A 26,939-nucleotide genomic window follows, 5' to 3' on the forward strand; every position below is an offset into this window, starting at 1 on the left:
ATGGCATATAATCCCATTTCTGCCCCCCCCCGTCCCCCCCACGTGCACTGGGGAGAATTTCATGCGTGGTAGTCACGCTGGCAGAAGCGCCCTTCCTTCCAGCACGGGCGGTAGATTTTGAGTGGTTGGCATTCTTATTGATTAGAGGTGAGAAGTGAGCCGGCCTGGCGGATCTTGGTGGAGACTGTAGTTCTGTCCCATGCAAACCCGAACACCACAACAAGAACTACAACCACGGGGGAGGGGGGGTCGGACGATGCAGTCTGTGCCGATTTCCAGCCATGAAACCGCTTATCCTGCTGTCAGGGTGGCGGGGATGCTGGAGCCTATCCCAGCAGCCACTGGGCGGCAGGCGGGGAGACACCCTGGACAGGCCGCCGGGCCATCACACACACACACACACACACTCACACACACACACACACACACACACACACACACACACCCCCTAGGGACAACGTAGTACGGCCGAGTCACCTGGACTGCATGTCTTCGGACTGCGGGAGGAAACCCACGCAGACGCTGGGAGGACCTGCAGACTCCCCCGTGCTGAACCACCGCGCCGCCGGGTTCGGACGGTGCAGGTCTGCGCCGCCGGGTTCGGACGGTGCAGGTCTGCGCCTGCGCCGCCGGGTTCGGACGGTGCAGGTCTGCGCCGCTTTCCAAGCAGCAACACGTGCGGCGGATGGGTCGGGTCCGGTGACAGACATCGTAGGAATCCGTCATTTCCTACCCAGGCTTCTTATCTGCGTCAGCTGAATGTTGACACTTGACCCCGGTGTTGATGCGTAAACACGAGGACTGCTTGGATCAGCGCGCGCACATGCACGCACACTGCGCAATCTTCTCGGCGTCAGCAGCTCCGCGGGAGAAGACGGGCGAGGTCCGTTTCTGCAGACAGGCTGCCTGCATGGGAAGTACTGCCGGGACCTCCCCCACTCCTCACCCCCACCCCCACACCGACTGGACGTATTGAAGGACGCATCCCGCGCACGGAGGAGCGCAGTGATTTCTCATGCTGCACGGGGCTTACCGAGTCTGTCCAGTACCGGTACCGCAAATCAGGATCCGGATCAGAACTGTATGATTCTACAACTAAGGGAGTGTTTCTGTCCCCAGGGCAGAGTAGTTTCAAGAAAAGAAGAAAAGCAATCCTTGTGTTAGTTAGCTAGGTCGTGTTAGCTATGAAGAAAGGATGTGTGTGTCAGTGATGACGTGTTAATACTTTATCAACACGTTGAAAATTCAAATGTGTCAGAACCTCAGTGTTGTGGGCTTGTCCCCAACCCAGACTTTAACTTCCCTCTATAATAAAGCCATAAAAATGGTTAAATTCATTACAGCTTTACTTTGCATTTTCTCATAATGATGTAAAAAGACATATTTCACATTCATATGGTTTATATATGTGCACTTTGCACATTCTTATAGTTAAATATGGCTGCTCCTTATACATGTCATCACATCACACCCAACATTTTAGACCAACAACGTTTTTCAAACGACAACGTGGTTGCCATGGAAACGAGAAGTGCCAGATGCACGTGAGCAGTCATGGCAGCAGCATGACTTGTTCACGTCCCAAATGTGATCTCTACTACTTTTGGCTGCTCCCGTTAGGGGGCGCCACAGCACATCAGTTTCCATCTCTTCCTGTCCTCTGCATCTTCCTCTGTCACACCAGCCACCTGCATGTCCTCCCTCACCACATCCATAAACCTCCTCTTTGGCCTTCCTCTTCTCCTCTTCCCTGGCAGCTCCATATTCAGTATCCTTCTCCCAGTATACCCAGCATCTCTCCTCCACACATGTCCACACCATCTCCATCTTGCCTCTCTTGCTTTGTCTCCAAACCGTCCAACCTGAGCTGTCCCTCTAATATACTCGTTCCTAATCCTGTCCTTCTTCATCACTCCCAGTGAAAATCTTATCATCTTCATCTCTGCCACCTCCAGCTCCTCCTCCTGTCTTGCCATCAGTGCCACTGTCTCCAAACCATACAACATAGCTGGTCTCACTACCATCTTGTAAACCTTCCCTTTAACTCTTGCTGGTACCCTTCTGTCACAAATCACTCCTGACACTCTTCTCCACCCACTCCACCCTGCCTGCACTCTCTTCTTCACCTCTCTGCTGCACTCCCCGTTACTTTGGACAGTTGACCCCAAGTATTTAAACTCATATGCCTTCATCACCTCCACGCCTTGCATCCTCACCATTCCACTGTCCTCCCTCTCATTCACACATAGGTATTCCGTCTTGCTCCTACTGACTTTCATTCCTCTTCTCTCCAGTGCATACCTCCACCTCTCCAGGCTCTCCTCCACCTGCTCTCTACTCTCACTACAGATCACAATGTCATCCGCAAACATCATCGTCCACGAAGAATCCTGCCTGATCTCGTCCGTCAACCTGTCCATCACCATTACAAACAAGAAAGGGCTCAGAGCCGATCCTTGATGTAATCCCACCTCCACCTTGAACCCATCTGTCATTCCAACCACACACCTCACTACCGTCACACTTCCCTCATACATATCCTGCACCACTCCTACATACTTCTCTGCAACTCCTGACTTCCTCATACAATACCACACCTCCTCTCTCGGCACCCTGTCGTATGCTTTCTCTAAATCCACAAAGACACAATGCAACTCCTTCTGGCCTTCTCTTTACTTCTCCATCAACATTCTCAAAGCAAACATCACATCTGTGGTGCTCTTTCCTGGCAATCCACTGCACTTCCTGGTTCACTATCCCTACATCATCCAACCTTCTCTCTCTCTCATTTTCTTCATTCATCAGCCCCTCAAAGTATTCCTTCCACCTTCTTAGCACACTCTCCTCGCTTGTCAGCACATTTCCATCTCTATCCTTGATCGCCCTAACTTGCTGCACATCCTTCCCAGCTCGGTCCCTCTGTCTAGCCAATCGGTACAAGTCCTTTTCTCCTTCCTTAGTGTCTAATCTGTCATACAACTCACCATACACCTTTTCCTTTGCCTTTGCCAACTCTCTCTTCACTTTATGCTGCATCTCCTTGTACTCCTGTCTACTTTCTTCATCTCTCTGACTATCCCACTTCTTCTTTGCCAACCTCTTCCTCTGTATACTTTGCTGTACTTCCTCATTCCACCACAAAGTCTCCTCGTTTTCCTTCCTCTGTCCTGATGACACACCAAGTACCTTCCTAGCTGTCTCCCTCATTATTTCTGCAGTGGTTGTCCAGCCATCTGGCAACTCTTCACTACCACCCAGTGCCTGTCTTACCTCCTGCCTGAACTCCACACAACGGTCTTCCTTCTTCAACTTCCACCATTTGATCTTCGGCTGTGTCTTCACTTGCTTCCTCTTCTTGGTCTCCAAAGTCATCCTACAGACCACCATCCGATGCTGCCTAGCTACGTTCTCCCGTCACCACCTTGCAGTCTCCAATCCCTTTTAGATGGCGCCTTCTACACAAGATATAGTCCACCTGTGTTCACTTTCCTCCACTCTTGTACGTCACCCTGTGTTCCTCCCTCTTCTTGAAATATGTATTCACCACAGCCATTTCCATCGTTTTTGCAAAATCCACCACCATCTGTCCTTCCACATTTCTCTCCTTTACTCTATACCTACCCATCGCCTCCTCATCACTTCTGTTCCCTTCACCAACATGTCCATTGAAGTCCGCTCCAATCACCACTCTCTCCTCCTTGGGTACCCTCTCCACCACGTCGTCCAACTCACTCCAGAATTCTTCTTTCTCTTCCATCTCACACCCAACTTGCGGGGCATATGCGCTGATAACATTCAGCAATACACCTTCGATTTCCAGCTTCATACTCATCACTCTGTCTGACACTCTCTTCACCTCCAGCACACTCGACATACTCTTCCTTCAGAATTACCCCTACCCCATTTCTCCTCCCATTCGCACCATGGTAGAAGAGTTTGAACCCACCTCCGGTACTCCTGGCCTTACTCCCCTTCCACCTGGTCTCTCCACACACAGTATACCTACCTTTCTTCTTTCCATCATGTCAGCCAGCTCCCTCCCTTTACCAGTCATAGTGCCAACATTTAAAGTTCCAACTCTCACCTCCACACTCCTACCCTTCCTCCTCTCTAGCTGCCTCTGGACATGTAATGTGTCACAAATGTGATGTGAAGGTTTATATGTCCTGATCTGACAGGATGGTTATTAGGCCTCATTACCAAACAAGCTACTAGCTGAGTATTTTAGTGCAGAAATAACACGTCTCTTTATTCACCTGTATCCATTGTAGCTAACAAGTTAGCTTAGCAAGTCTAAGACTTAGCCAACTTTTTCTCCAGTGAAAACTGTCATTACATCACGTGTCATTACATCACATTTTGCTGTCACAACTTTGAAAAAAGCATCATACCATCAAACTTATTTTGTAGGACGACCAAAGCTGTGCTGAGATATTTGTTCCACACCACTAACAGAGCTTTTGAAAAAGAAAAAAACAGATTTTAAAGAAATTTTTTATTTTTTCAAAATGTCAAAAGCCAAAAGTGGCCCATATTGAAGAATCACCCGTACGGGCCCCTTAACCAAAATACATTAATGTTCTGACAGCAGTTAAAGTGGTAATCTGCTGCCTCATATATAAAAATACAGCCCAGTGTTTCCCATCCCAGTCCTCAAGTACAGGGGTGTCAATTGGGTATGGCAGCTGCCATACCTTGGCTGCCTGGTCAGTGTGAAATAATATATGTCAATTACACATTTCTCCGTGTTTTAAATGAATTGCTGACTGTGTGGTTTTATCCAGTGGGGTTTTGTCCATTTACCGGTGACCATTTTTTATTTTTAGTAGCCATCTTTAATTTTGTGGAAAAAAGTTTCACGTTGAAAAACATGAAAACCAATAATACATCCTTGCCATATTATAATCTGTAGCAGGGCCGAGGCGTTCCCCCTGTGGCGGGGATACAGATTCCGTTGCGGGCGATGAGGAATGTCGAGGTGGACCAGTCAAGGCTCTGGCTGTATTAGGGTGACGCGATTGTGTAAATGAAATGGCTGTAGCCAACTACTGGCACAGAGCCACATGGTTGAGATGGAATGAGAATTTGAGGGACTTGATTTGATGTCACGTGATGTCAGATGTGATGTCATCTGACTTTGCCATACCCTGGCTTCTAGTGAATTGACGCCCCTGCTCACGTAGCCCTTGTCCTGCAGATCTTGAGGTCTGCGTTCAATCAGCACTTATTTCTGTTGTCAGATTTGGCACAGCAGAAATAATTTAGTGCTGTATGATTGGTTGAGTAACTGCAAGCAGACCAGCCTATGCAGGGTTACAGTATTGCCGAACACGCACTGACATGACAGCCTCCTTGTCAAAGTGACTTTTCTATAACCATATACTGGTGTCCTACAGCAGTGGCGACTGGCCAGTAGAGGGCGCTGGGGCGCCGCCCTTCAAACATCAAGAGATGAAAATACTTAAACGTGTTAAATATGTCTGATTGGTTTTCCAGGGGGCGCAGTTCTGTGCTGCCCCAGACACTCCCACTTTTGTTGACAGTGAATTGGTATCGTTTTCATGTTTTTTGATCTAATGTGATTGGACAATTCTCGTGGCTGTCAATCATCTTCACACCCACCACCACGCCTCGTCTCAACTGTCAACCATCCACCGTCTACCAACCCTGATAAAATCTATAGGCTACATGGTCCTTCTTAATAACTCTGTGACTGTGGACAGTAAAGCAGCTGTCAGGGGTGCTGCACCAAGGTAAACCCCCCCCCCCCCCCAAAAAAAATGTTTAGCACCAGCCGCCACTGCCCTACAGTTAGTAGATAAAAGGCAAAAGCCATATTGGTTGACGTTTTCTTTAAAAGTGTGTCTTTCCCTCCGTAGGCTAAGTGAACCTTTTCATTTTGTCTGAGCAGACGTGATGTGGATGTGACGTTCCTTGGGCACAAATTTGGAAGCACGGCACAACTTGGCAGTGGTGCTGTGTGGGCATTGGTGTGGCCAGAACATGGGTGGGGTGCTGTTCCACACCGACTCTATCAAATGACAATATCTTTTCACAGCAATATAATACGAACTCTGCAGCTTGTTCTTCAGATCACTTTCTGCGGTCTCATTTCTACCTGGGGACTCGGGGAACAATACGTCTAGATTTGATTTAATATGAAAGGATATGAACGCAAGCGTACCAGGGCACAGGCCGTTTTAATAAGTCTAACCCCCCTCCGGTGGATGTAGCCACCAGCCACACTTTTTATGACAATTTTTCCACGAGGAAGCAAGTCCTTTTTTCAGTTGACCGTACCATTTTGAGGTCAGGATGCAGGATGTGTTGGATCTGGATCTTCACCGTGTTGCTCAAGGGCACTGGTGCCGGGTCGTTTTTCTATCATTCTGTGCGAACCAGTCTTCTAATTCCCAACAGGAATAGATGAAGTTTAGCCAATCCATTCATCTTTATTTCAAGCCTTTTTACCTTTTTATTTGATTTATTTATTTAGGAGGGGGCTGGGAGAAACGGCATTTCATTTTTATTTATGTGCGCAGGTACATAATGAAAATGAAAATGACAACAAACTAAATCTTGAATTTACCCCCCCCCCTTTTCTCCCGAATTGTACCCGGCCAATTACCCCACTCTTCCGAGCCATCCCGGTCGCTGCTCCGCCCCCTCTGCCGATGCGGGGAGGGCTGCAGACTACCACATGCCTCCTCCCATACATGTGGAGTCACCCGCTGCCTCTTCTCACCTGACAGTGAGGAGTTTCACCAGGAGGGTGTGGGAGGATCACGCTATTTCCCCCAGTTCCCCCTCCCCACCGAACAGGTGCCCCGACTGACCAGGAAGGCGCTAGTGCCGTGACCAGGACACATACCCACATCTGGCTTCCCATCCGCAAACACGGCCAAGTGTGTCTGTAGGGACGCCCGACCAAGCCCGAGATAACACGGGGATTCAAACCGCCGATCCCCGTGTTGGTAGGCAACAGAATAGACCGTTATGCTACCTGGACGCCCCTTTTTACCTTTTTAATTAGTAACCCACGCCATACTGTTACTCTTCACCTTTAACAGAGCACGTGTCCAAGAAAACTGTGCAGCTGGGCAAATATTTATTTTGACTTGAGTATAGTTCCACATCACTGCATTCCAGATCACTTCCACATCGTAAAACAAGGGAAGGGGTCAAAAAACCTAAGTTAATGACCAGTGCGTAGCACTGAACGTGTCTTCTCTCTATGCAACCTGATCGTGACTGTAAGCACAAGATATCTAGTAACAAAGTGGTGTCGTTCAAGCCCACAAGTCTGCTTCTCAACTCTGAAGAGTGTCTAAATCAGACCACCTTACAAATACAGTATGGTGGCCCACCTGCGACCGGCTGAGTAAGACCATGGTCTCCTGGAGGTTGAAAAGATGTAATATTTGACTCTGGATAGACTGCCAATACAATTCCTGCAGAATCCTCACTGGACAGGTAAGCTGTCAGTATGATACCAACAGGCTCCGGACTGGCTAGTCTGTCATCATGTCAGCACCCTCTCCTCCTGTGGCATCCGATAGGCTGAGGTCTTCCAGCATCTCCATCAGGGAAATGCGGGGTGCTCCCTCATCATCGGTATCACTTTCCACCGGGATTTTGGATGCATCTGAAACCCAGAGTGATGTCTCATTTAATACCTAGGCAGTGACACTAAAAAAAGGTCAGTCAGTCGCATACTTGTGTGGATTAAACTGGAATGGGAGATGGTGAAGCAATCACTGACAAACACACGAGCCTCGCTATTGCAACTTAAAGCTGCAATCAAATACGTGTAACTTACTGAGAGTTGAACAAGTGGTGTCGGGTGATAGTATTGAGTTGGAATGAAAACCTGCATACACATGGACCTCCATGACACATAATTGAATACCACTGCTCTACGGCATCTGCGATTTCCAATTATTCACCTCTGAATATGTTGATGTTCTTCCTGAGAGCCTCATCCTCCTCCAGGTCCTCCAGGAAGTCCTGATATTGCCTGAGGAAATCAATGCAAGTACAGCATGTCAACATTGTAAAGGCCCACTTAGGTCAAATGCTGCTCCGATACAACAGACATGTTTTCTTAGGTCGACAGGCAGTTACGGTATATAATGAGTTTATTCCAAAATTGAATATTTGCTGTGTTTTGGGGGGCAATAGATATTTCTCCAGTGAAAACCTTTTATGTTTTATGTGACACGAGTGTAATAAATTGTAGATATTTGTCCTTGAATTCTACCTCTTCAAAAAAACGTGCATTGCTATAACAACGACCTACATGTAAATAATGGATATAATTCTACTGCTTTGTTAGACCAGCAGAGAGTTATTTCAGAAAGCTGGCTCATGATGACACGTAAAAAAGGTTAATATATGCATAGCCCAAATTCTTAAACCAGCCGTTGGATATGATAAAAAAAGTCTGCACATCGGATTCATGCTTCTTTTTGTTTCCTTTTCCAACAATCTTTCAACCACACAAAGGTCTTAATCGTGGCATATTAACCCAGCGAGCGGGTCGATTTCTTCAATTCATTATCATGTATTATATTTGCACAAAAAATGAAACTGCTACTGAGGACAGAAACAGAGGAAATCAAATCTGGTGTCGGCTAATACAGTGTATGAAAAAACCACAGATCAGGCTAGCCTTTAAAATCTGATTGGTGCATCCATCCATTATCCAAACCGCTTATCCTGCTCTCAGGGTCGCAAGGATGCTGGAGCCTATCCCAGCAGTCATTGGGCTGCAGGTGGGGAGACACCCTGGACAGGCCGCCAGACCAACACACATACACACCTTGGGACAATTTAGTTTGGCCGATTCACCTGACCTACATGTCTTTGGACTGTGGGAGGAAACCGGAGCCCCTGGAGGAAACCCACACAGACACGGGGAGAACATGCAACCTCCACACAGAGAAGGACCCGGGATGACCCCCAAGGTTGGACCACCCCGGAGCTCAAACCCAGGATCTTCTAACTGTGAGGCCACCGTGCCGCCCCCTGATCAGTCCATCTCAGATACTATTCATTTTCATACACAGCCTCTCTTAAACAGAGAGAGGCTTTTAAGAATTATTATTCTAACACCTTAATTCGTGTTTTCATGAAACAATATAAGCAAGATTATCGTAGCTGCTATATATGTCCCCTGTTTAACTACACTTTTGATATCTTCAACTTCCAATAGGGCCAAATTCAAATACAAACCGTTGTGCTGCTCCAAGTAGACAGTATCTCACAGTAATATTATTACAGTCACAACAGATGTATTTATTTATTCCATATCATCACCTTCTTAAAATAATGGCCTAAGTCATATTTTCAAGTTTTTCAAAAAACAGAACACCTTTTTGTGTGAAATGATAAAGAAATATATATTCTATATTTGTTTCAGTTTATTCTGTTTTTTTTTTTAAACTTGAAAATAGGACTTAGGGCATTATTTTGAGAAGGTGACGATATGGAAACACTTTCAAATGCAAAGTAAAAGCAACTTTTCAAACACTTCATCGGTGAAGGGCAGTGGGCGACATCATGACTACTAGACATTTTAAGAGAAACCAGGAGTTTGACAAACTGTGTATGTTCTCGTACCTTTCATTGTCCGTGTCCATGCCTTCCCTGTCTCTGGCCAGCTCCTTCAGCTTCCAGTTCCTGCGCTTCACCCTCCTGCTCCGGTCGTAGCTCTTCTTGATCAGCACCTGAAATGGCCCACAAATCGAGAATGGGACCAGTACTGTGTATTTCCACTAGAGGCCAGTGTCGACCCATTTCACAGTGTTTGGTGGATCCTAAGTTTGTTCAGGTAGATAGTGGGGGTGAAAAACAAACAAAACGTCTCCTACCACATCGGGAACATAGTGAGGGTTCATCTTATTTAAGTGCTCATCGTTGATGTTGGAATTGGCAAAGTCAAAGCTGTCGGGATAAGAAGTTCTGAATCAGCTTTATCTGTCACATACGTGTTGCTCAATGACGCATTACCCCCCCCAACACAAAAATAAAAATATACCACAGCAATAATGCTAATAACAACTGTTGCATTTCTCTCCTCACATCCTCTTATGTGGGGACTCCTACACCTACCCATGCACCAGGTCTCCTATGTTGAGCAGGTGGCCCAGGAATGTTCGACAGTAGTACTGCTGACTGGTATTCATCTCTGATGTTTTCTGGACCCACACTTCAGCCAGGGTGTGCTGTCACACATGTACATGGTGAGAGAGAGAGGGAGAAAAAAAAAAGATCAGTTTGAGTACATCGTAAACCTAAAATTCTCATTTTGAGCTTTCATTTCAGCCTAGAAAAAAAGAAATCCAACACACACAGCAGGAGAGGGAAGGAGGGAGGGAGGTAGAGACCGAGAGAGAGTGTCCCAGATGGAGAGAGAGGGCATAGGAGTGACAGATCACTGCAACGCCAGCCTGTATACCATTTTAAATAAACAATCAAGTGCACTTTTTAAAATTGTCTTCTGTTGATTGTGCTTGTGAGAAACAGGTCATGTTTACCCATAATGCAATCTATTGTGCAGCAGATGCACAAACCACAACGCACGCACACCTACCTTAGTGGACCGAAGGCCAGCTCCCGCCCCAAGCTTCTGGTCGCGGATGATGCCAATATCCATAACAATGAACTCCTCCAGTTGCCGTGGGTTACAGAGACTGTTGAAGGGGTTTCGCCAGTACGTGCTGCCATCCACTTCAGCAACTAGCAAGTTGGAGTAGATTAATGCATTTATTAGTGGCAAACAGCTTTACGGTTCTCATTTGATAAGAAAGGCAGGCAAAACAGAAATGTAAAAAAACACAAAAAAAACAGTGTGTGTCATGTGACACACCGTACCCCTACTGGATATTGTTCAGATTGTTATCTACTCTAGTCAGGGGCTCAGATTGACATTTTACATGCCAGTCAGTTACACAGCCTCTACAATGAAAACATGGGCGTCCGGGTGGCGTCTATTCCGTTGCCTACCCACACGGGGATCGCTGGTTCGAATCCCCGTGTTACCTCCAGCTTGGTCGGGCATCCCTACAGACACAATTGGCCTTGTCTGCCGATGGGTGGGAAGCCAGATGTGGGTATGTGTCCTGGCCGCTGCACTAGCGCCTCCTCTGGTCGGTTGGGGCACCAGTTCGGGGGGGAGGGGGAACTGGGGGGGAATAGTGTGAGCCTCCCACGCGTTACGTCCCCCTGGTGAAACTCCTCACTGTCAGGTGAAAAGCGGCTGGTGACTCCACATGTATGGGAGGAGACATGTGGTAGTCTGCAGCCCTCCCCGAATCAGCAGAGGACAGGACATAAAACTCCATCTATGGACTGGGGATGAACACAGGCCATGTTATGAACACGAGACTGATTTTTATCGAGTTATATTACCGTACGACGAATTTTCTAAATAGATATACGGGTCGACATGCAGACAGAAACACACGTGTTCTGTAGCGGACCTAACTGCCTGCTGCAGTCCAGCTCTGCCTCGCGGCTGTCAGTGTTCTTCTGCCAGCGCTGCAAACTTTCTGAAACCAAAATAGCCTCGTCTTTGAACAGTAATTAAAAAAGCCTGCCCCGCTTTTCAGACTGTCAGAATCCTGTCAGGGACGGAAACCTCAACTTCTCACATCATCAGCAATTAAAACCAAATCCGGAAGAAACACATCATTGCTAATCTTCCAACGTCTTGGTACTGATTAGCGATCTCTCCAGAAGGTAAGAGTTCACCTGGCTACGCCGGCGTGCGGCGAGATCCAGTTCCTCTGGTATGTTTCTGTCTCACGCGGTGTGCTCTGATTAGGAACAGAAGGAAGCAGCTGCTTCACATGTGGCCAACAGACCAGGGGTCAGAACCGACCTGAGCACATGCAACCGCTCTACGGCTCAATCGCCGACACAAACATGGAGAGGACACGTCTCAGGCTTTGCTTAATATGAACCAACACTGACAAATACGCACACGCATGTGATGCTGCGTAGCTGCGATTCTAACGATGACGGAGGCCTCTGCATTTTAGAGGAGTAAGTTGGCTACTTGGTGCAAGAAGGCCAATGGACGGGGGCGCCCCGGAGGCTCACCTGGTAGAGCGCGTACCATATGTCAAGGCTGAGTCCTTACCGCAGCAGCCTGGGTTCGAATCCAACCCAGGCCCTTTGCTGCATGTCATCCCCTCGCTTTCCCAGGCCTTTCCTGTCTCTCTCTACGGTCACCGTCTCGATCAAGGCTATCAGCCCCCCCCCCACTTTAAACTCCCTACCTACAACATTCAAAGTCATGAAGCTACGTAACTGCAGTGAAGCCGAGAACCTTTATCCTTGTTCACATGTAAAACACTACCTAGACAATGTGCATAAATGTGTTATTGAGATCACAGGTTTGTAGGAAACCCATCCATCTGTTATCCGAACCACTTATCCTGCTCTCAGGGTTGTAGGGATACTGGAGCCTATCCCAGCAGTCATTGGGCAGCAGGCGGGCAGACACCCTGGACAGGCCGCCAGGCCATCACACAGGGCGCGCGCACACACACACACACACACACACACACACACACACACATTCACACCTAGGGACAGTATAATACGGCCGATTCACCTGACCTACATGTCTTTGGACTGTGGGAGGAAACCAGAACCCCCGGAGGAAACCCACACAGACACAGGGAGAACTTGCAAACTCCACACAGAGGACGACCCGGGACGACCCCCGAGGTTGGACTACCCCGAGGCTCGAACCTAGGACCTTCTTGCTGTGAGACGACCACGCTAACCACTGCGCCACCATGCCGCCCTACTTTGTAGGAAACCATTCTACAAAATACTGAGAAAGTGGAATACATCCAGACACACTGGGCTGCAGCTAATTACACATGACATGATGGAATGCGGATGCTAATTGATTTTCTTTGAACTAACTTAAAAAACAAACAAGCGATGTTGGCAGAGTTCAACTATCCTCACAAGCCAGACAACTCTTTTTGAGCTTATGAGAGCTCTGGCTTGCAAAGTTTGGGCTCTACAGCTTTACTTGAAATAATTTCATTTACCCCACTGATAGGACACGTGGTAATACCAAGAAGATATGAAGCATGGAAATAAGTGTAAAAGTCTGCAGATTTAGTAATTGACCCATTGCTGATACACCATTTCCTTATTACACACCAAGGCAATAATAAAGACCATCCGTATCAGTCAACTGACATGGACCTTAACAGTCTGTTAAATAAAAGTCCTGTGGTGCGGGAGAACCGGGTTCGCGTCCCGGCTGCAGCGGCACATAAAACTCAAGCAGTGTAACATCACTAATGTAAAAGAGCACAAACATTAACTCAGTGTGTTTTTATGATCCATCCATCCATCCATCCATCCATTATTAAAGCCGCTTATCCCGACTGGGGTGACAGGATGCTGGAGCCTATCCCAGCAGTCACTGGGCGGCAGGCGGGGAGACACCCTGGACAGGCCGCCAGGCCTACAGGGCCGACACATTCACACCTAGGGACAATTTAGTACGGCCGATTCACCTGACCGACATGTCTTTGGACTGTGGAAGGAAACCAGAGCCCCTGGAGGAAACCCACACAGACACGGGGAGAACATGCAAACTCCACACAGAGGACGACCCAGGACAAACCCCAAGGTTGGACTACCCCGGGGTTCGAACCCAGGACCTTCTTGCTGTGAAGCGACAGCGCTAACCACTGCGCCACGGTGCACATATATTTTCAGTGGTAAACCTCAAGTGTAGTCTGTTCCCCATGACCCCTGCTGCTCAAGAAAACCTGTTCGGTAAAAACGCCGGTCTAGTTCTTTCATTATGTATGTTTGATCAACATGGTTACACAAGGACAAACAGCGGGCTGATTATCTCGGCCATCTCTAGTACTGACTTGGCCAAAGTGTAGCAGTGTAACTGTAGAAATAAATACTCACTCTGCAGGGTATTGGGGTCAATGAGGTGGATGGTGCTGGTCACACGGATGCACACACACACTTGACCCATGTTCCCCAGGCTCTGGGCAAGCCGCGGTGAGAGGCACACCACGTTGTCCTGACAATCAATCACAACGAATGAGATCAAACTAAGACTCTAAAATACCCTTTCTCACAAACCCAAAAACCCAAATTATCATAGAACAGAGATTACAAATCTATGTACGGACTACATACACCTTTCCAAACGTAACATTTAGAATAACATAGAAAACAAAGAATGGGACTCGCAACTAGAGCTTTCCTGTCATTCCTGCATGCACAAAACTATTCCATATATCCATACACGAGTGCGGAAGAAAAGATAAGAGCCTTTTTGAAAATCTCTACTTCCCCAAACTGGGTGAAGAGGAGGCAGAAAAGATGCTGCAGTCTATCCTTAGGGACGAAATTGAGGTTATTAAAAACCCTGGACATAAAAAAAGAAAAAGAAGTCACCTGGGATTGCTGGATATCCAGGGGAATATTATAAGGTCTTTAAGGACGAACTTGCACCCATTTTGCACAGAGTATTTAATTATGCACGAACTGAGAAAGAGCCCCCTTTGAGTGATTTTTGTGATCCACAAAGAATGCAAGGACCCCACTAACTGCAGCAATGTTTATTACAGGATTCTCACAGTAGAAAAAGAGAGATGGGAATTAGAGATGAATGTTATTAATGTTATTAACGATGACGGTATCTGAAGTAAATATGCGTGAGGCGGGACACAGAGTTACATACAACCATTGTGGAAAGAATTTAAGTGGGAGATTCAAGTTAGATATTCAAAATCGTCCTTTTATTGTACCAAAATACCCATCCATCCATTACCCATGCTGCTTATCCAAATTCGGGTCACGGGATGCTGGAGCCTACCCCAGCAGTCATTGGGTGGCAGGCGGGGAGAAACCCTGGACAGGCCACCAGTCCATCACAGGGCCCACACACACACACACACACACACACACACACACACACACACACACACACACACACACACACACACACACCTAGAGACAATTTAGTTAGTCTGATTCACCTGACCTACATGTCTTTGGACTGTGGGAGGAAACCGGAGCACCCGGAGGAAACCCACGCAGACACGGGGAGAACATGCAAACTCCACACAGAGGATGACCCGGGACGACCCCCAAGGTTGGACTACCCTGGGGTTCGAACCCAGGACCTTCTTGCTGTGAGGCGACTGTGCTAACCACTGCGCCACCGTGCCGCCCCTGTACCCAAATATGATAAGTGAAAATCAAGCTGGTACTGGAGTGTGGACATCTTGGGGACCATACATTTTTATGGATTATCAAAAACTGTGGCTATATCGGGAGTATATCCACACTAAAATTTTCACAAATCTGAACACTGACCTACCAAACAATGCAAATCAATCCAAAAAGGATGCTGGATAATAAAACAGCTACTTTACATCCTCCCACTGGTGGTGAAAAAGAAAACTGGTAGTTTAAATGGAGACCACTGATTCTATGCCAGTGGGAAGAAAAGGTTATTCATTCATCATTCATCTTAAGCTGCCTTGCCAGGGTCGGGTCGCAGTGGCAGCAAGCTAAGTAGGGCACTCCAGATGTCCCTCTACCCAGCAACGCCCTCCAGCTCCTCCTGGGGGATCCCAAGGTGTTCCCAGGCCAGATTGGACATGCAGTCCCTCCAGCGAGTTCTGGGTCTACCCCGGGGTCTCCTCCCAGCTGGCTGTGCCCGGTAAACCTCCAAAGGAAGGCGCCCAGGAGGCATCCTAATCAGATGCCCGAACCACCTCAACTAGCTCCTTTCGACGCAAAGGAGCAGCGGCTCTACTCCAAGCATCCTCCGGATGTCCGAGCTCCTCACCCTATCTCTAAGGCTGAGCCCAGACATCCTACAGAGGAAACTCATTTCAGCCGCTTGTATCCGCAATCTCACCCTTTCAGTCACTACCCAAAGCTCATGACCATAGGGGAGGGTTGGAACAAAGATTGACTATTAATAATAATAATAATCACCATCACTGTAACGGACTAGTCGGGTCTAGGGGTTAAGGGTTAAACACGCAATACTAGTCCTAACCTGGAGTGTGTAAAAAAGATGGAAACGAGGGAAGAAACAGGAAAAAGGACTGATTTCCAAGACGAGAGAAATAGCCGGGAGGTAGGCTAGCTTACTGAGGTAGCAGGCTATTAGTTAGCAGGTCCCTCTGACAAGGCCTCGGCCATATTGGTCTCAGCTCCCGTAAGCAGCGGACTCCGTCTTGGTATGCTAGTTCAGTTTAGGTTTGATGGTGTTGAGCTGAAAGGTGTGGACTTGTAGTGTCCTGAACAGCGTGTTCAAAGTGGCGTATCCTGAGGCGTATTTATGCAAACTGCTGCCATTAACTGACTCCTCTTATAAACACTGCTTAACCACACCTCCAATCATTTCTCAATGAAAACCAGTCCAAGTATGTAAGAAATGGAAGAAGGAAAAAAGGCAAAAATAGCCCCCATAACTTCTATCATCATCATAGCAAGAGTAACAAAAAGAATGTACTTTGAATATTAATGACTGCTAATTATTAATGACACTGTGGGCATCACCTACAATCTCCCTGTTGTCGTTAAAACTACAATGATTGTCTCATGGTTTGAAGTATTTCTTGTGGCTTTATAAGTATGGAGGCTTAGAGTGGAAAAAATGATAGATATTATTTTAGGCAAACGTCGCGGACTATTGAGCAGTTCCAAGAACATAACAAACTTACGCCACGATGTGATCAGATTACATCTAAGGTTTAAACTGCAATCTTTTAAGTTAACATTTTAAAATGCAAGTGTCTGCATCACCTCGCCTGACTATACACATTGTCTCTTCTATGGGATTAATGTCTTTTTTTGGGGGGGGGGGTGAGGATGAACACACGTGTGCCAAAATTTTTTTCCATCTCACTGCTGAGTTGTTGTGTCAGTTCTTATTCATTTCATCTGGCTATTGAATGTGCCTACGGATTAGCTTTCACAAACAAAGGCAGTAAACCAATATAACATGAACGATTCTTGGCCCGGCTCAGATTCCAACCTCATCTCAGTGGAACAGGTATTTTCTAAGACAACACTTTCTTTTATCCAGTAATAAAGAGGCTTCTCTTCCCTGGGCCATGTGACTCAATAGGACTGTTACGGCTTGTTTGAAACAAGAACGGAGGGATTGGTGGAAAAAACAAAAAAGATTCAACTAAAAGGAGCAATAACAGAATAGGTTGCTGAATACCTTGCAGACAGGTACAATCTCCACAGAGAAGGTGCTCTTATAGTTGTAGGTGTTTGAGTGGATGTCATGGGAGATAAGGCGCTGGGATGTCTTTGACCTTTGAAAAGAGGAAAACAGCTTAAATACAGACTGAATTCAACTGCAACACAGACACTGCAAAGTGCATTTAGTCCCAGGTAACGCAAAAATCACACCAACAATACAGCCCAACTTATTCTACAGCGCCCATATGCGATGAGATGTCTTTCAGAAGGACACAACTTGCAGTTTCCTACAGTCTACCTCTGTTGCAGCTGCTCAGCTCCAGTCATTTGTGTCTCAATTATGGATGCCCACAAATCATCCATCCATCCATCCATTATCCAAACCGCTTGTCCTACTCAGCATCGCGGGGATGCAGGAGCCTAGCCCAGCAGTCATCGGGCGGCAGGAGGGAAGACACCCTGGACAGGCCGCCAGTCCATTAGTCCTGCAACTAATGACTATTTTGATAGTCGACTAGTCATCGATTATTGAAACGATTAATCGACTAGTCAGATAATGAATCGCACAGAACAGCAGCTCATGTCATTGGCCATCATGTGGAGTACTGACTCAGTGAGGGCAGTCGCGTGCTGCGGTGTACACATCTGCTTCTTTTGCATGAAGCCATCCATGGTACCTTCACTCTTGTTCAGAGTCGGACCGCATGAATTTGATTAAAAAAGACATTTGTCGGGCAGAAGGGTAACATTACTCTTTTAAACTCTCAGAATCCTGCACGCGGGTATAGATGGAGTTGTACTGGCTTTATGTTAATGTTAAAAGCAAGACAACTCCGTCTATACAGAGCTAGCTAGCTAACAAGCTAACTATCTTACCGAGGCGCGTCCGCATCGTCCAGATGTGCAACGTGCCTCCTCTTCACATGCTCCTGCATTACTGAGGTGCTCCCATGATGAGCAAGGTCCACCTCACACATCTGGCAGGTCATCCTTTTCTTTGCCACGTTGAGGGTGAAATGCTCCCGGACTTTACATGTTTTAGGACGTTTTGTTTCCATGTCTTGTCGCTTCTGTTCCCAGTCGCTTTTGCGCACGTGCAACTCTGAGTTGGGAGGGAAGTGAGACGCCTCACTCCTTAGCTGCTTCCATCACCAGCTCCAGTGAAACGATGTTTAGTTCAGTTCCACAGCGTGAAATGCATGTGCGATGACGTAACTGACGAATTGTCGACAATTAAATTTGATGGCAACTAATTTTGTCATCGATTTTTGTCGACTTTAATCATTGCACCCCTACAATCCATCACAGGCCCCCCACACACACACACACACACACACACCTAGGGACAATTTAGTATGGCTGATTCACCTGACCTACATGTCTTTAGACTGTGGGAGGAAACCCACACAGACACAGGAAGAACATGCAAACTCCACACAGAGGACGACCCGGGATGACCCCTAAGGTTGGACTACCCCGAGGCTCGAACCCAGGACCCTCTTGCTGTGAGGTGACTGTGCCAACCACTGTGCCACCGTGCCGCCCGCCCAGTAGTTCAAGCACATCGAATCAAGCGTATGGAAATAAACATACTACACCTGTACTGTAACTGAATAGGCCGACAGCGAACAGACTGAAATCAAGACTTACCCCCGAACATGTGGACATGCTGGCATTTCACAATAAAATCACAAAATCTTACTTTTTTGTTTGCTTGTGTAAGTGATTCTATGTCACGTGACTTTTAAGCTGTACTTACACAGTTTCTACTCAAGATCGCTTAACTCATACAGTCAGTGGTCATCGTTTCATTGAAGTTTAAAAAGTAAAATGGTTTATTGGCAATGAGCCACTGAGTAAACCTGCAAACTATTATGCTATTTTCCTCACATTTGAATTTTGTACATCTCATATCAAACCGTTTTCTACTGAGAAACAGTTGTTTCCTACCCTTGCAAGTAGGACTTGTTAGTCATCTAGCATGTCAAGTTAGTTTATCCCCACAAAATCTGCTTATTTCTCTGGTAACTTGAGATCAGGTCAGTTGAGAAATCTTTATATGGGCATCATACGATCAGCAGCAACATTGTGAAATGTGACAGCCATGATCCAATCCAGGGCCGCTAGACTGTACAAATGACTGTAAAGTCATGATTACATTGGGCACTCACTCTGGAGGTGAAAAGCGGCATTTAAATAAAGTGAAATATTTTTGTAATATCACGCTCCATGAGCACAACCTTTTCAGAGGCACATGTTTTGGGAAGTTCTCACCTGCTGGGCACAGTGCATTGAAGAAAGTCGACCATCTTCTGAGCATGCTGCTTGGAGCCAAAGTAGAAATCAATTCCCTCTGAGAGGGAAGAAAATTTAAAATACCATCAAACACTACATCAATAAATTCATCTCAGACACGATGTGCAGGTTGCCCCATGTGTCGCCCATGTGTATAAGTGAAAGGCACACACAGAGAAACACACACTCAAGTAACAGCATTTGGGGGATGGGAGAAAAGTATGGCAGCCACATGGTGAAGCCTCAACAAAGCTTTCAACTCTTGCCGAGATGGAGATAATTTATATTGAGCAACGAGCCAAACTTCCCGTTAAAACCCTGTCCAAGAGTAAGGAGTATCACTGCTGGGGCATCACTCAATGCACAGCATGTGTGCCTGCCTGACTGTGTGTATATATATGACTGAGAGTGTGTACAATTGTGTGTTTGTTGGGGGATAAGCTACACCACAGAAGACGGTGTCTGTAAATAGGGCACGAGTCCAGTTGCATGACTGGCACTTTGTCTGGAATGCTTGGTCTGATCACGGCATGCTGATTTAAGTTCACATCTTGTGCACTTCTGAAACCCACACCCCAGATGTTGTTAAGGAACTGATCGGTGGACGTGATGTGCATGCATGGTTTGCCGCCTGTTACTGGAAAAGGTAATTAGCACTCAGCACATCATTACAGTCCGCTCAGTTCTAATCCGCATTAGTTACAGTGGTGGTGAAAGAGACACGCTCCCCATTTCTAAGCGTGACTGATGGTTTGACATGCTGTGGAAGGAAGTTGGTCTGTGTGTGTGTGTGTGTGTGTGTGTGTGTGTGTGTGTGTGTGTGTGTGTGTGTGTGTGTGTGTGTGTGCATATCTTGCCCTCTGTCTATCACACACACAAGTATTAACATGCATGTGTGCGCACACACACACACACACAAGGACTGCCACTTTTAAAAAAAAAACCTTTTCGCTACTTGGAAAAAATGTGAACAAGCTCACATTTATATTGAAACATGACTCACATTTCAAGGCTAAATATAAATATAGGCTTGTCCAATGGGCAGTAATTGGTTGTCCAACATGATTTTCGGTGGGTGTTCAGGCACAAGCATAGACAGTGATTTTTCAGAAGACATTAGAAAAAAGGTGCACTATCACACGACTGAGCTCACTGTCACTGCCCTCCATTTCCCAAAACTTTACTGTTGTGTTTCTGCCTTCGTTTCCGCCTTCAAACTAAACTGAGTGACCTGAGTTTTCATAATGCTTGCCACACTTGCAGCACTCTCTAATATTTATTTACATATCTGAAATCTATTTAGAATACGGCATTTCCTTGTTTACTTTTGGAGCACGTTTTTAGGGAAATTCAAATTTACTTTCAATATTCAAATTTAAAGTGACACACATACCAAGATGACGTGGGCCTACCGTGTATTTCCTTGATGTTGAGGGTATTCTGGTGCAGTTTGTGCTTGAGGATCAGTTGCTCTAAATAGTAGAACGTCTTTTTGTGAACAGTCTGTGTAATGGAAAAATACAAGCCTCACTGAAATATGAAGATGCTGACAGCAAAATGAATTCACACATCTGCTGAGAAAAAAAAAAGGTTTGAAACTCAAGATAAACACAGCTTGGCGTCTGGAAAACCATTTCCAGTCAAAGCCTGTTGTAAACTATGTGAACACCCTGATGGACAACTCCCACCGAAACCACTCAGTCACTAATACATCCACCTACCTCCAGTCTCCTTCAGCGCAGCTACGAGTGGTCCATTTCCATACATTAGCGATAAATACGGATGCAAGTGTAAGGGCTCAAATGAGAATCACACCAGGGTCTCCACTTAGTTTTACAGAAAATGGAAGTGCCCGACGGAGTAAGTTAAAAATGGAATTGATGCATAAAATGTAACCAAGTTACAAAGAAATCACATTTGGCATCTGTGTGAGAACTGTTTAAGCTACTGAACGGCAGACATTTTAGTGGCTGCAGACTGAGGAGAACAGGCCTGTGAGAAAAAGCAGGTCGAATCAAAGGGTGCAGAAGCCAGAATGCATTTATTTCCCCATTGTGAATCATCACACCGTTATTTGGTTCCAGTAGCGGATTAATCGGCAAACCCTTTGAGATAAGTCTTTTTAGAGGTTTCTCGCTCCCATACGACCAGGTTTAGGAAAACTCAGCAAAATGAAACTGCACCAGTACTTTCAACTATGAATTAATCAAGTGACTAAATACTTCAAACATGCATGAAGAGTGACAGGTAAAATCACCATGTCTACTGCAAGTTTACATGTTAAACACAACCTATTTGATTACAGACTTTTAAACATTTGTTTAGGAAAACTGAAATGTGGAAAAAAAAGAAAACACCTCTATAACCCAAGTACAATAAATATAGAGTAGAAATACAGATCAAAATAAATGTGAAATTTTTCAAACTGGGCAGGGGACACCTACCTTCTGCCTTACTTGAACCACAGCCTTCCAGAAGTCCTTGGCTTCCACACGGTGGCAGTCGTCACACATCTGGGACTGAATGACAAACTCCACTACAAACACCTGCTGCAGGATGGCTCCATTCATCACCTGGCAAGACAGAAAGACGACTTCTGGCAAACCGCATCACCAACTGTATCTCCATAATGAACAGTGGCTACTGAAGTCTGGTATTCAACCAAGTTTTTCTGGGCAAAAAGACTCTCAGAAAGAGAACTAAAAAGAAATGGGGCACTCTCTCATTATTGTCCCGAGTTGCCATTTCTTCGCCATTTGGAAAGTACCTGACCAGTAGGATGTGGGGGCAGTATTACATAGACCCTCTCATGGTACAAACAAAAGACTTGGCCTCAAGAACTACAAGGCTCATGTTCTCATGAAAGGTCAAGGAGCTGAGATGACAGCGACTGGCAGCACTTGCTCGGCTCAAACACTGAAGATAGCTACGCCAAGAATACTCGACTCCATGTTTTAACCTTTTATAAATGTTTTTCAGTGTATGCTGTGTGAGAGATTATCTTTTTGGACAATGGTCATAACAGTCATCCCTGCTTCGATTCATCTCACACCTCCATTATTGGTTTTGGCAGCTAGCCACAAACTTAACTAAAACATTAAAATATCTTTCAGCAAGGAGAGAGCGGAAGCACTACTTCTATTGAGTCCAAGTAAGTGAGAACTTGGCGAATTTTTTGTTAAGTGGACTCAGGCTGTGTGTTCGCTGGAGACATACGCCAAGTGCTGTCCATACTTTGAATTGTTTTCTATGCAAAGGTCATGTTTTAAGTGCTCTCGACCCAATGCAGAGACCTGGCCTCTCACAACTTGGATGCTGCAACTCTTTCACTTTTGCTGAAACTCACACCTCATTGACATTACTTGTAGTTCTACCAACCAAAAAGGAATGATTAAAAGTGACATCAAAATTGTGAACAAAGAAATCATTTTCATATTTAGAGAAACTACAGACACCAGTCAAGATAACATTTAAACAACATACACGGAGTCAAGTTTGCACTGAATATGGAGCTGCCAGGGAAGAGGGAAAGAGGAAGGCCAAAGAGGTTTATGGATGTGGTGAGGGAGGACATGTAGGTGCGTGGTGGAAGAGGGCAGGAAGAGATGGAAATGGATGATCCACTGTGGCAACCCCTAACGGGAGCAGCCGAAATTAGTAGTAGTAGTAGTAGTAGTAGTAGATACACGGAATCAAGCATTTCTTTTTAGGCATAAGACTAAATTACATCTTTTAAAAACCAACCCTCAGCAGTGTAGATAAGGGACTCTACAATGGTCCTTTTAGTGAGACCGACCAGCATATTCTATTTTGCCGAAGGAGACTCACAGCAGTCCCTCAAAAGACTTGAGTCCAGGGCTCCAGACTAACCTTTTTTCACCACCGGTCCAAAAAATAATTTGAACCATCCCAAAGTCAGTGGTGTAAACTGTCCCAAATTCTAAATGTTGTCTTTTTACTTTGTTATTGTTACCTATAGTGATTATTTGCATAAAAACACACTATTCAATTGATTAGGAAATAAATGATTTTATTTCTATTTAATTAATTGCATTGGTAAAAAAAAAATCTTGACATTAGTAGTTTTAATTATGTATTATACGATCCAACAAAGGCCTCAACCGCGGAACTGGCGGAAGATGTCTCCAGGCCACAACGGCAGTGAAGGCGGAAACAGAGGGTGGTCCCCTATCGTCTTGGTTCTCCATGCCATTGGACTCTGGCCACCCCCTGCCAAGGACCGTGTTGTAGCTGCAGGCGCATCAGCCACTCCACATAAAAAGCTGTCCTGCGCAGGCGTACTCCCATTATGTGGCTCCAAGAATGGCCTCTACACCCACCTGAGGACCCAGAGGGGCCCAGAGGGCGGACGGTCATACTTGACCGTGAGTGACCGCCAATGGTTAATCAGAGCGCCTGGCTAAAGTTAGCTAGCTAGCACCAAGCAGCTCGCAGTGCCAGTCGGTGATAGGGACTATAGTAACAGCTAAAGAAGACATGCTCTGTTGTAGTCAGTGCTCGGTTCAGTTTGTCATTTGCTACGCGATAGTTTTAGATAAATAAATAGATGATAAATAATTACATATAAAAAGAGGCATCCCTGGGAAGATTTCTGTTCATCCCAAACACATTCTCCATCGTCCCCAAGAAGCCAATTAGTCCTGAGCCCTGCTTGAGTCTCATTATTATGGGTAAGCGGTGGAGTGCGAAACAGGATTACATGCTGCTATATAATTTTATCTGCTAAATGTATTGGTTCTCCCAAAGATGAAATAATCTCTAGATTTGTCACTTTTGATTAATTAAATTGCCATGGAGATCTGAAAAGTAAGTAAATCCAACAACAAAGTTGGCAAAATCATACATTTCAAGAGAATTGCAGGCAGTTCAGGGGAGGAAATTTTGTATATTCCTTCTGAGGTGGATTCATAAGGGACTTAACACGAAGTTGTTCAGTTCTACATTACTTGAAACTAATTTATTTTTTGTGTTCAAGCCTTGTTGAACACAACTGCAGAGCTCTGCTATCACTTTTTGTTTCTTTGCCTCCACATCTCTTTTCCCAGAGAGATGGACTAGCCAATCTTGGGTATGTGAGTGAGTATGAGAGTGAATGAGGCGAGTTCTTGATAAGGTCCATGAGTTGCTATGCATCTAAAGAAGGATGAATCATGAAAGATTAACTGAAGCAGTCAAGCACTCACTGCCACGTGACAAAAATAAATGTTGTCCATCTCTGTACCTAATCCATTATAAGAAAATGTCTCCGTCATACCCATCACATTTTCTCTGTATCCTCACCTCTTTCTGAATGGTCAGCTTCATCTTGATTCTCTTGGAGTGTGGCTCTGTCCACAGGAAACCAGCATCAATTAGGCGTACCTGTCAGAAGGGAGGTATTGGTAAGTACTGACTTTGCTTTTTTCACACCTTGTAACTAAATAACCCTATTAAACTTTAGCAAAAAACATACTTCAAGTCTTATATCTCCAGATTTACTCTAGTTTGAGCTCTATATCTTAGCAAGTATTTGGAAAAAAAAAACTTGAATCTAACTTTAAATGCCGAGCATTTAAAATTTGAATAATATTCATAGCTTAAACCATGTAAGATGAGAGAAGAACAATAAAGAGGTAAATCAGAGTATGAGTACTGCTGCCTTCCAAGTCTTCCTTGGAGATTGGTAATTATGCATTTCTAAATACAAGTGTTGTGTGTTTGTAGTTTTGGTTGGTTTTAGAGTTGGAAATAACAAGGTGGACAATGCAGGTAAATTAATTTCTTTGCTGTTTTATCACCAAAGTAGAAAAGCCTTTTTTTGGACAGGGTGCGCATTATGTATGGAATTGATTTTTTGCTCTTACCATCTACTGCAGCCACAACTTCCATGATTTCTGGCAGGACATTTTTAATGACAAGCTTCCAACTTGCAAACTGGACTTACTGATAATTCTGATATTGTTGGCCAATTCTGGTGCCCTAGTCTCATAACTGATGCTAATGATATGACTTGAAATCAGCAAATATTCTTGCTGAAGCAAACACATTTGTTAAAGCAGGAAAATTATGTAGGTGCTAAAGATGATTGATGCTCACTTTAGTCATTGAACCCTTGAGTTTTTTCAGGCAGAGGGCCAGTAGTTCCCTGGACTCCAAAGCACACTGCACCCAGGTCGTTGGTGGCTGCAAGTATCTATGTGTACAAGGAAATGTTACATTCATTACAATACCTTAACTTGTCTGTCCCCGTCAAATTCTGAATTCAGGGTTCACATTGTTTAACATACCTAGTGTAGCTTGGTAGAATTTTTCAAGACAGAAAGAATATAAAAAGCTTTTCATATATTTGGAACAAACCTTTCACACTGCTTGCAGAAATGCACTGTGACTTGTTTGGGGATCCCTTCTGAGATGTCCACCTGAGTGCGCAGGCAGGCCACACACATGTTGGCTGGGTTCGGGGGGATAGGAATGCCGCAGGTACAGCACAGGCTGGATGACGGAGCAGACAGTCAAAATCCTCAGTAGGAAAAGCGGATTTGGAATTTATACCTGTAGCCATTACCTGTTGTGGCTATTTTGTGTAAATATCAAATGGAATATAGCTTTTACACATCAGTAGCAGTGCTTTCGTAGATGTGTCAATCTACACAACCCAACAAATCTGTGAAAATTAGACCACAACATCTGTTCAATGTCCCATGCTTACATGTTTCCCTGGCTACTTGTTGCAGGAGCTTTCATATACTCCATTCTGGGTGGCGTGATGGTGGTGCTCTTTAGCTCAGTGGGAACGGCCCCTGTAGGGAAGAGAAAAGAGAGAGAGATTGACTTAACCCCGTCAAAACAACAGCTAGCTAACGTTAAGGGTAAGCTTTGCTATGGTTAGCTACATGTCAAATACAAAGATTAACATAAACAATTACGTAAGTGCGGCTGACAGTTGTTAATAACCTCGTATTAACTAAAAGATCCATAGATGAAAAGAAAATGACTTAACAAGATGAGGGTTGACACGTAGTTAGCCTAGCGAACACTGCTAGCTTGGGGCAATGCTATTTCAAAAATACAAGCAGCGGCGCTGAATCGACCAGTTTCCTCTCATGTTCGGTGACATCTACGCAGGACTGTGCAGACTACGTAGAGAACACCGGTCATATGGTTTGATTTCAAAAAGTGAAAACCTGTAATAGTTACAAAAGTGGACCAGCGTCGGCTCCTCGGCGCGTTGACACCCTCCACGTTTTCCCCACCGTGGTCCAGGAACGGCTTGATGGCGTCATCGGAGCCAAAAGGACCCCGGGGGTCGTCTTGGCTCGCCGGGGTAAAATGACCTAAAGGCGCCTGTATATAATTCACACACGTCCAAGGAATAACAGCTTTTCTGGTCAGTTTGGCCCCCCGTGTTG

The 26,939-nt window shown here is 45.5% G+C and overlaps 1 protein-coding gene across 3 annotated transcripts; it reads right to left on the reverse strand.

Moving 5' to 3' along the window:
* Positions 1–4,250: 4,250 nt before the first annotated feature.
* On the reverse strand, positions 4,251–26,939 carry nmd3 (NMD3 ribosome export adaptor). 3 transcript variants are annotated; one of them, XM_056283548.1, is made up of 16 exons: positions 26,715–26,939; positions 26,240–26,330; positions 25,888–26,022; positions 25,627–25,723; positions 24,832–24,912; positions 21,975–22,103; positions 20,943–21,033; positions 19,510–19,588; positions 17,252–17,348; positions 13,960–14,077; positions 10,595–10,740; positions 10,114–10,226; positions 9,873–9,945; positions 9,622–9,728; positions 7,947–8,017; positions 4,251–7,645 (listed from the first exon to the last, which is right to left on the reverse strand). In XM_056283548.1, exons 2-16 carry the CDS (start codon positions 26,281–26,283, stop codon positions 7,512–7,514), a joined length of 1,515 nt encoding a protein of 504 aa, XP_056139523.1. In that variant the 5' UTR covers positions 26,284–26,330; positions 26,715–26,939; the 3' UTR covers positions 4,251–7,511. The 3 variants fall into 3 exon arrangements, with proteins under 3 accessions (XP_056139523.1, XP_056139521.1, XP_056139522.1); XM_056283546.1 differs by having other exon boundaries at positions 26,531–26,939; XM_056283547.1 differs by having other exon boundaries at positions 26,728–26,938.

The sequence above is a fragment of the Lampris incognitus genome, chromosome 7, assembly GCF_029633865.1.
Source record: "Lampris incognitus isolate fLamInc1 chromosome 7, fLamInc1.hap2, whole genome shotgun sequence".
NCBI classification, from domain to species: Eukaryota; Metazoa; Chordata; class Actinopteri; order Lampriformes; family Lampridae; genus Lampris; species Lampris incognitus.

Coding starts and splice junctions, on each gene's coding strand:
- nmd3 (XM_056283548.1), bottom strand. CDS start 26,283: ATGGAGTATATGAAAGCTCCTGCAACAAGTAGCCAGGGAAACAT. Junction 22,104..24,831: donor AGCTGACCATTCAGAAAGAG/GTGAGGATACAG, acceptor CTGTCTTGCCAG/GTGATGAATGGAGCCATCCT. Junction 10,741..13,959: donor TGACCCCAATACCCTGCAGA/GTGAGTATTTAT, acceptor CCAACTTGCTAG/TTGCTGAAGTGGATGGCAGC.